This window comes from Ammodytes marinus (assembly GCF_949987685.1).
Source record: "Ammodytes marinus genome assembly, chromosome: 12".
NCBI lineage: Eukaryota > Metazoa > Chordata > Actinopteri > Uranoscopiformes > Ammodytidae > Ammodytes > Ammodytes marinus.
Genome location: NC_137216.1, coordinates 31,289,404 through 31,300,396, shown reverse-complemented (window position 1 = coordinate 31,300,396; position 10,993 = coordinate 31,289,404). Strand labels below are relative to the sequence as shown.

General features: G+C 44.1%; 1 protein-coding gene across 1 annotated transcript; it reads left to right on the top strand.

The window, feature by feature from the left end:
- Positions 1 to 921, top strand: LOC307258877 (olfactory receptor 11A1-like; the record flags this gene model as incomplete). The annotated part of the gene is made up of 1 exon (XM_080038543.1): positions 1 to 921. The coding sequence occupies one exon, from the start codon at positions 1 to 3 to the stop codon at positions 919 to 921; it is 921 nt and encodes a 306-aa protein (XP_079894669.1).
- Between the last annotated feature and the right edge of the window lie 10,072 nt (positions 922 to 10,993).

The following is a 10,993-nucleotide window of genomic DNA, read 5'->3' as shown; positions in this document are numbered from 1 at the left end:
ATGGATGATAAAGTCAATGTAACATTTATTCTTATCGATGGCTATGTGGAACTGCACAAATACCGATACCTTTATTTTGTGATAATGTTAACACTTTATATTCTGGTAATATGCAGCAATTCTACTATTGTGTATCTGATCTGGAATCACCAAAACCTCCACGAACCGATGTACATTTTCATTGCTGCCTTGCTCATCAACTCTGTTCTTTTCAGCACCGTTACCTACCCCAAACTTTTAATCGATTTTTTATCTGAAAGACAAACCATCTCATATTCGGCTTGCCTCTTTCAGGCCTTTGCATATTATTCTCTGTCTGGGTCAGAGTTTTTACTACTGGCAGCTATGTCTTATGACCGCTATGTGTCTATATGCAAACCTCTGCAATATCAAACCATCATGACAAAGACTAATGTGAATGTTTTACTGGTTGTAGCTTGGCTTGTGCCTGCCTGTCAATGTGCTGTGTCAGCTATTTTGAGCGCTAAGAAAAAACTCTGTTATTTTACTTTGAAGGGGATAATGTGTAACAGCACATTTCAGACACTGCACTGTGTGAGGTCTGCAGTGCTGCATGTATATGGTTTGGTTATTGTAGTCATTACGGTAATTTCGCCTACGATTTTCATACTATTCACATACACAAGGATATTTATAATTGCATATAGAAGCAGTAGAGAAGTGAGGAGAAAAGCAGCCCAGACATGTTTACCACATCTGATAGTTTTAATCAACTTCTCTTGTTTGATTGCATACGATGTGCTTTTACTGCGACTGGGCACAGACTTTCCCAAAATAGTTAGTTTCATAATGACTTTACAATTGCTTATGTATCATCCTCTATTTAACCCAATTATATATGGGCTGAAAATGAAAGAAATCTACAAACACCTCAAGAGTTTGTTTTGTAAAATGCCCTAACGTATTTACACTCATAATTGTTAGATTATTTTTTGTATTTATATGTGTGTTTAGAATTTGTGTTTTAAAGGTGCACTATGCCGTTTCAGAGGAGGGGGATTTATTTACATTCACAGAGCCTGCAGTTAGTTTACAAAACATATTTTCTCTACATGTAATTCTTAGTATTGAATAATTCTATCATCAAAACTAAATTATTTTGAGGAACCTGGAACCAAAAGAAGGACTAGAATATGCTTGTAAACCAAACTGTGGGAGGGGGATTTGCTTACATAGAGAGCATGCAGTTAGTTTACTAAACATATGTTCTCAACATGTTCCAGGGATCACATTTTCGTGTGAGGAAAGTTTAGTTTATTCAGTTATGAGAATAAACCTTAGAAAGTGTTCACTTCTCTGACACAACCAAAAGTTACATAGTGAACATTTAAGAGTTTGTTTTGCATAATGTTCTAATGTAGTAACACTGATAACTGTTGAATAGAGAAAAAACATCTTCACAATTTGTGTTTTAATAACATGGAACGAGCTGCCTGAGTATAAATAAATGTAACTGAATGGATATTATTATAACCTTATGAATGAATATAAAAGGATGAATACTGCAATTAGTGTGAATTCAACCAATGTGGACAATGAAATGAAAGTTGGTGAGGCAATGTTTTTTTAGTTTTTTTTTTAGATATTTTTTGGGCATTTTTATGCTTTATTGATAGTGCAGAGAGACAGAGGTGAAATGGGGCAGAGAGGGGAGTGACAACCAACTGAGCTAAGGGCGCCCCCTGGTGAGGCAATGTTAACATTTTAGTCAGTCAGTGATTGGCAGTGTACTGTATATATGTTTGTACATGAGAATTGATGGACATTTTTTTTTAAACCCTGAAATGTATTATTATTATTCTTTAAAATATATTTTCCTTTTCATGATGAACATAAACGCTGTGAAATTATAATAAATATTCAAAAGATTCTGGTCTAAGTCATTCATTATCAACCTCCCAACCTTATGGATTAAACTAAACATAATTGAAATGTCTTATTTAGTAAAATGTTCTGCATTTCTTTATATATTACTATTATTAGTAGTAATATTTATTTGAAGCTATAGTACTGACGTGATTCCTGTTCTTCTGAGTTTGTACCTTCATTGTTGAAAGCTCTTAATGGAAGTTGGATGAAAGCGTCAGCTAAATGAAATGTAATGTAATATTATTATTATTATTATTATTATTATTATTATTATTATTATAACATGTTTATACATAATTGAGTAATTAATAGTTTTACTTCAGTCAGACATTATGAGAAAAACGGACTTAACAATTTGTGTGAATCAATTAAGTAAATCCAATGTGTAACTGAAAAATAAAAATACTTAAAAAAACATATTTATATCAATTCATTTCACACAAATAACTCACACAATCACTGACAGAAAGAAAAAAAAAGCTGAAGTCCAGGGCTTATTTTTGCCTCCATATGAAATCCATTAAATTACCAAGAATATCAACCTTTTAGCCTTTATTTCATTTTCACATTTTTTATTAGGAATCATTTCTCCCTTGTTTGAGCACATAAGGGTTTTGGAGGCTTTGTGAGATACACACCGGGGCCTAAACTGTAGTTCCCGGTGTGCTTGTGTTTGAGTGTGTGTGTGTGTGTATGTGTGGGGGTGGGTGTGTGTGGGTGTGTGTGGGTAGGGTAGGACTCTGCAAAGGTTCAGGGGCCTCATTTATAACAATATGCGTAGAAACCATCCTAAAACATTGCGTCCGCACAAAGCCAAAAATGAGCTGCGCAAAAAAAAAAAATCAGATTTATAAAACTGCGGCGCACAGTTGCACGCAATCTTCCCTTTCTAAATACCCAGGGCCGGCCCTGATGAAGTTGGCGCCCTAGGCAAGATTTCAGATGGCGCCCCCCATTGCATCGCAGTCAGGTCCACTACCACTGTTCATTCATACACTCACAGAACTGGATAGCTTTGTCTTTGACATTTCATTTTATTTTAGATAGAAAATAACCCACAGAATAAAAAACATATTACAAAACAAGTGACATAACATTAAAAAATTAATACAATATTATGATTTGCACTAAATAATGCAGCCATTAAAATTTGAAAGTATAATCTATTATAAGTATAGTTTACTTTTTTTTTTTTTTTTAACCTTTACTTTACCAGGCAAAATTGCTAGAGGTCAAATGACCTCTCTTCCGAGCAAGGCCTGGCCAAAATGGCAGCAGTTAAAATGAATGAAAAATAAGACAAACATAAGAAGAAAGCACAGACATGAGAAAAAGAGACAAATGTCATGATCCTTCCTGGGCCTCTTTGCCCGTGTCCTTGTCTGGTGTAATTGCAGGGTTGGAGTCAGGTCCGTTGGAGTCAGGTGAAGCACACATAGCTGCCAGTAATCACCAATAAACCGCTCTTCATATACCCGGCCCGACCTTCCAGACACAGCCAGAACATAGTCTCAGTTTCCCACAGTCAGTTGCTCTCTCTCTAGTTACCTACCTGTCTGCAGCTCCGTTTGCATTTTTGCCTCGTGCTCATTCCTGTTTTTTCTGCCACAGCTCTCCCGGCCTGACTCCACCACCGACTCCAACCTGCACCAGCAAGCACTTCCTCCCGGACCCCTCTGCCCGCCTGCTCTCACTCAATCCCCTGGACTTTCTCCGTTGCTCTCCCCCTGGACCCCCCTCCCCCCCCACACACCTGTCTCTGCGCCTGTGTCCTCCTTGTCCAGCCGTAACAGTACAATCTGGCCCTAAACATGGACACAGCGGAGACAAACCCCCTCTACCAGGCATTGGCAGCGCAGGGAGTTCTCGTGGGCCAACATGATCAGGCCCTCCGTGAAGTTTTTCCCACGTTAAGTTGGCTCTCCACCAGTGTGGCTGCTATGGGACAGCAACTCAACATGGTCTCGGCACACCTCGCCTCTACATCTCCTGTCGACCCCGGTCTCTCCCAACAAGACCCCGCCCCAGCACCGTCGCCTCCCCAAGCCTGTGAGCCCCGTGTCCCGGCACCGCATCGCTCTTACGGTGATTTTGGGGCATGCAGGTCCTTTCTGATTCAGTGCTCCTTAGTCTTTGAGCAACAGCCCTCCACTTATGTCACCGATAGAGCCAAGTTCTCCTATATTATCAGCTTACTCACGGGTAAGGCATTAACCTGGGCATCAGCAGTGTGGGAGGGCCAGTCAGCTGTTTGTTTTTGTTTTTCTTTGTTTTTGGCGGAGATGAAGACGGTGTTCGATCACCCGGTGCGCGGCAGGGATGCCACCAAACGACTCCTCCTGCTACGACAAGGTACGCACAGTGTAGCTGAGTATTCAGTAGAGTTCAGGGCGCTAGCGGCAGAGACGGAGTGGAATGATGAGGCTCTTCAGGAGGCATTTTATTTTATTTTTTAAGATTTTTTTTGGCATTTTTATGCTTTATTGATAGTGTAGAGACAGAGTTGAAATGGGGCAGAGAGGGGAGTGATATGCAGAGATCGACCGCGGGCTGGAATCAAACCCGGGTCCGCTGCTGGCCGAGGCCCATGGGGGGGACGCCCTACCAACTGAGGTAAGGGCGCCCCTTTCAGGGGGCATTTCTCAGCGGACTAGCCGACACAGTTAAGGATGAGTTAGCAGTTTTGGATGAGTCAGCTAGTTTGGACGAGTTAAGGTACGAACACACTACACGCGTTACCCGCGTAAGCTTTACAATGCAAATACATCAAATACACAGCAACAGGTGAAGAGAAAAACAATTGAAACATTTACACTGTGGTGAAGAGTGGCAGCAATTAAAATGAAATGGGTGAAAGTACAATATAGCCTAATTAAAACAGTTACAGGTAGAGTTTGTCAGATTTAAGATAGTTTGTTTAAATTGGTTAAAGGATATGAAGGTATTTAGTTTAATTTGTTGCTGTAAGTTAAAGGCAAGTATCCAACTTTACCCTACCTGGCTGTGACAGGGGACCGTGGCTGGCGTAGATCAACACCGGTGCTTCGCTGTACTTGTCGTGAATGTCCCCCGGACATAGCCGTCATGTTTGGGTTCATAATATGAGGCGCAAGCCGGCCGCACACAACCGGGTGAGTTAACTAATGCTATACGGTGCTAACTTGGTTTATCGGCTAAAGCACAGCCGCACATATTCACTGAATTAACCAGGAAGTCCATTCTCCTGGTTTACTTTCCCCACGTCTTCCATTCCCGAGAAGCTGTCATACAGCACCGGCCGCCTGCAATACATTTTCCTCCTCTGCGTTTCTGAGCCTCTGTGTACAGTACACTGTTCTCCGACCGTGCCAATGTATGTGACGTCGGGTCAAGCCCAACGCTGATTGGCCAACACGGCTAATCGTCACGCATAGGAGCGTAAAAAGTTAAATTTTTTTAACTCTGCGCGTAGGTGCGTTAGGTGCGTATATACACGGCTCATACGCGGCTAACGCGCCTAAAGTGTTGCTTTAGCGCGTGTAACGCATCTACGCGCCATGTATGCGCATAAACCAATGGTTCCCTATGGAAAAATGCCGATTTTATACGCGTCTGTACGAGTGTAGTGTTCCACATTATCTCTTCCCCTGACACTCCCTTAGTTTTGGGACAGCCTTGGTTAAGCTTACACAATCCCCACATCAACTGGGCCACTAGTCGTGTTCAGAGCTGGAGTAATTATTGTCTGTCGTCCTGCCTGCGGTCCGCCCTTTCCCCAGCAGAGGGTGCCAATTTCCCTGTAAAGCTTGAGCCCCCTGACCTCTCTGAAGTTCCTGCTGCTTATCACAGTCTGGGGTAGGTCTTTAGTAAGCAACGTGCCCTCTCTCTGCCCCCTCACTGGCCCTATGACTGTGCTATTGATCTTCTTCCAGGTGCTCCTCTGCCATCCAGTCGTCTGTATAACCTGTCCCGGCCTGAACGTGAGACAATGGAGACATACATCAAGGATTCCCTTGCATCAGGTATTATCCGACCATCGTCATCTCCTGTCGGGGCTGTGTTTTTCTTTGTGGCCAAGAAGGATCGCTCCCTGCGTCCCTGCATAGATTTTAGAGGCCTTAATAATATTACTATCAAGAACAAGTATCCCCTGCCTTTAATTAACTCTTGAACCACTCCACGAGGCCACCGTTTTCAGTAAGCTTGACCTCCACAATGCTTACCATCTTATACGCATTCGGAAAGGGGGGGGAATGGAAGACTGCGGTTAAAACTCCCCTCGGCCATTTCGAGTACATGGTAATGCCTTTTGGACTCACTAATGCCCCCGCTGTCTTCCAAGCCTTGGTTAATGACGTTCTCCGTGACTTCTTGAATCGCACTGTGTCTGTTTATTTGGACGACATACTCATCTTCTCTCATTCACAGGAGGAACATGTCCAGTACGTGAAGCAGGTGCTACAGCGACTCCTGGAGAATAAACTTTATGTTAAAGCAGAGAAGTGCATTTCCTGGGGTACAAGATTCAAGATTCAAGATTCAAGATACTTTATTTTGTCATTGTACCAAAACAACGAAACTTTGTTTACAGTTATACCCCACCAAGAGACATTGAGTGACAATAAACAAACATGGGAGACGGGGGGGATACACTGAAGAGTCGGCAGCGTGCGCTGCGCCCCATTGAAGTCGGAAGGATAAAGAGAACATAAGGGAAGACAGGTTAAAAAAATGCTTCTCTCACACTCGCAAGTGCAAGTGTGAGATTAGTACAAAAACCACCTTGGCATAGTAAGCAACAACAAAATAACGCCACAGACAAATAGACACGTCGATAAGCACAGAGGAATGGGTAGGGCTCGTGGGACGGTAGGTGTCACAACCCAGGCGCTAGGGGGCGTAGCAGCCGACAGGCGCCTCGCCCGCAGCAGTCCGCGCTGCGACGGGAGGGAGATGGGGAGGATTCAGGAAGGCTTAGAGAGGTCAGGATTTGTGTGCTATGTGTTTACGTGTATGTGTGTGTGTGTTCCATGAAGCTATCTCTGTCCAGACGTCGTGGTAGTCTGCAGCCAAGGAGACGACCTCGTGGCCCGGTCACAGATAGAGTTCACAGGAGAGTGGGTGAGGGATTGTAGGGGGTAGAGCGTCTCTTTACATAAACATCCCGGAGAGAGAACAGATAGCAGCTCCGTCAAGGTTGGTGCAGGGAGCCGAATTGAGAGATTGTGACTTGTTTTGGTTGAGACTAGGCGCTGGAATGAAGCCTGTCTTGAGAGTCACTGGTACCATATTATCCATCGAAATCCAAGTGCTTGCGGCCCGTTAATGGCATCCCTGATCGAATCCACTTTCCGAATAAGTCCAGGAATCACTTCCAGCTTGCGATTCACCTCGCTTATCACTTGAGTCTGTGCATTAACGGCCCGGCACAAACCCTCAAATACGGGCAGCTTAGATATTGCCTGATTTGCTGCCAACGCCTTATTACCGTTGCGGTAAATCAGGAATCCGCCAACTCCAATCAGCAGGAATCCTGATACCAGAAGCCCAATAGTGTAGATATCTTCGGCGTCCTCAATGGAGAGTATTGCTAGACACATCTGGTTCCAGCCACTCCACCCGTTCCAGGTGTATACGACAGTAAAGGTTCCATTAGGACAAGCGGCATCTCCTTTGCCACCAAGGTTGGGTCTTACAGTCAATTATGGCAAAAGTTGTCTGATACCCAGCCAGGAGGCTCTGTTCCTTGGCATTACCCTGGACTCCGCCCAGATGCTTGCCTTCCCGTCCCCGTGGCAGATAGAGGACATACTCCAGCTCATCCTGCATTTTCGGGAGGACAGGAAGGTAAGGTGCAGCCTTTGCCTCAGGCTGTTGGGGATGTTGACGTCAGTAACGGCAATAGTGCCACTGGACGTCCTCCACTTGCGAACGTTCCAAGTTTGGACCAATGGCCTCCACTTAGATCCGAGGTGGCACGGATTCAGGAAAGTCAGGGTGGCCAGTTAATGCCACCTGGCATTACAACCCTGGCTATGTACCTTCCAGGGCCACAGAACACGGTGGCAGACTTTCTTTCGCAGGCAGAAACCTCCGTCGGGGGAGTGCAGACTCCACCCAGAGGTAGTAGAGGCAATATGGAGCAAATATGGCACAGCAGAGGTGGACCTGTTTGCTTCAAGGTCCACAACACATTGCCCTCTCTGGTTCGCTCTGTCAGAGACAAGTCCGATGGGACAGGACTTCTTGGCACATCCATGGCCACATCAGCTCCTTTATGCCTTCCCGCCTTTTCCACTGGTAGGGTTAAGTCTGGACAGAGTTCAGAAGGGGAACCACAGACAGGCAGTCAGTAAGAATTAGATAGAACGAGAGTTACGTATGTGACTACGGTTCTATGAATTCTTGATGACCAGCAGATTTCTCTGTCACTCAGAATTTTGCAAGAAGACACAAGGGACATCTTTGAGAGTGACGTGGGCTTATATAGATTAAATACTCGACCTGCGCATGGATGGATATCATCCAGTGTTAAGCACTGGTCTGGTTTATAGACACTCCAACCAAAATTGTTCTATAGACCCTTACCTTAGAACCAGTGGCAGACTCAGGGGGGGGGGGGGCGACCGCCCCCCCTCGTGGCTCAATGGTTGAAAAAGCGCGCTAAAGTGCCCTCAAGAGTGGTGAAAACGAGTGGAAATGCCTTATTTGCTGCCCTTTTCACGTGCAAAACATGATTGGGTGCCCTCTAGGATGCCCCTTCATACAATAAATGATGCCCTCTAGAACAAGAAAATTTGATGACGTGCCTTAATGAGTGCCCTTATAGTCCCCTTCTGCCCGTCTGGTGCCCTTCTAGTGCCCTTCTAGTACCCTGATAGTCCCCTTCTAGTGCCCTTCTAGTGTCCTTCTAGTACCCTGATAGTGCCCTTCTGCCCGTCTGGCCGTTCTAGTGCCCTGATAGTGCCCTTCTGCCCGTCTGGTCCTTCTAGTGCCCTGATAGTGCCCTTCTAGTGTCCTTCTAGTGCCCTGATAGTGTCCTTCTGCCCGTCTGGCCGTTCTAGTGCCCTTCTAGTGCCCTGATAGTGCCCTTCTGCCCGTCTGGTCCTTCTAGTGCCCTGATAGTGCCCTTCTGGTCCTTCTAGTGCCCTTCTAGTGCCCTGATAGTGCCCTTCTAGTGTCCTTCTCCCCATCTGGTGCCCCCATGGTTGAAAAAGTGTTGCTAAAGTGCCCTCTATGGTGGTGAAAATGAGAGAAAGTGCCTTATTGGCTGCCCTCTACATGTGAACAAAAATTATTGAGTGCCCTAGGTTGCCCCTCCATACAATAGGCCTAAATGATGATGATGAGCCCTCTGGAGCAAGAATACGGCAAACCGAAAAGATATGTTGCGGTACTCTAATGAGGTGCAGACGTTCCTCTCTTTGGTAGCCGACGAACGGGGAATGCGAAAGAGGCGTTGCTTTCATGTGGCGTCGCTATGACAAACAGTTACATCGAGTGGTATTTAAATCTCTACTGGATAACAAAGCAAAAAGCGGATTAAGAGTATGTCCATATCCATAGTGGAAAAGAGCAATTAGATGCCAAGTTAGAAAAACTTAATATTTTCCGTTTGCATAATCCATTTAAAATGTATATACATTTTTTGAATGTCAAGATCCGGTCCTCATTCAAGTGTAGGTCATTTCATGCAAGAGAGACGATAATAGTCACCTATCACCTCAACATGAAGGAAAACTTCCTTCAATATTTCCGTAGCTGGCTGTCAGCGGTCAAAGACTGTATGGTAGCGGCACATTGATTTTTCTCCAGTCTAATTTACTTAAATGTTAGTAAAGATGAAAGCAGCAAGGCATCCTCCCTTCTTAGGCTAAAATGTGAAAGTGCACAATGATGTGAACAACTCATTTTAGTGTTTATAAAGTCGCTAGAATTAGGGGAAACAGTGTCTTTGAAGCAAATTTTTTTTGGGGGGGGGGGACCCCCAGACCCCCCGTTTAATTGTATGAGCCCAACAGTTTTTTTTAACATCTACAAACACAGCGTTTGGTGTTTCGTTACATTACATTCTATTTAGCTGACGCTTTTATCCAAAGCAACTTCCATTAAGTGCATTCAACCATGAGGGTACAAACTCAGAACAACAAGAATCACGTCAGTACTATAGCTGCAAATAAACCAAACTACAAAGTGCCACAAGTAAGTGCTACATGGAGATGTAACAGGTGCCCCGAACGGGGCCTTCCAGGCAGCGCTGCCTTTAGGGCTCCACTGGGGGAACAAAACACCATCGAGTTACAAACGCCACTGTGTCCACATGGTGCCCTTTTTATTTTTTCGCCCCTGCCCTTCAAACAGTCTGAGTCCGCCACTGCTTAGAACTCTCAGTCTGTGTTCATTCTAGTGGCCCCTTTGGACAAAAGCGGTAGTATTTTTACCACTCCAGCTGTTGTTCCTGGGTTAGTGTACCCATGACAAAGGCATTAAGAAAAACTATATAAAATCATATTCAGACCTTGGTGCAGACTTTAAAGGTGTTTTTAAGGATATATTCTCATAACTGAATAAACTTTCCTCACAGGAAAATGTGATCCCATGATCATGTAGTTAGAAGGCTTCCTGAAAAGTTACTGTCTCACTATTTTTGTTTACAGCAGAAGGGCCCACAGCTTGGTTCACCAACATATTCTAGTCTCACGTTTGGTTCCAGGTTTCTAAAAAAAATAGTTTTGATTTATGATGAAAGAATTAAGAATTACATGTAGAGACAATATGTTTTGTAAACTAACTGCAGGCTCTGTGAATGTAAACAAACCCCCCTCCTCTGAAACTGCATAGTGCAACTTTAACTGGGCATTGCAAAACATGACATCAGACAATAACACCATTAAGTTTAAGGCCTCTAGAGTTCCATGAACTTAATGAGATCCATGGAGGTTGAAATATTCTGATAAAAACAACCCGCAGACTCAAACCGTTCACTTTCTGTGTTATCATGTGTTGATACGTGCTCGTAACTTTCACATACTGAGCAGTGAGAGATACATGGTTTGTATGCTATGTTAATGTGAATGTGAATTTCAAAATAAGACTTATAATATTTTCTCCTAGGACAGCCTTC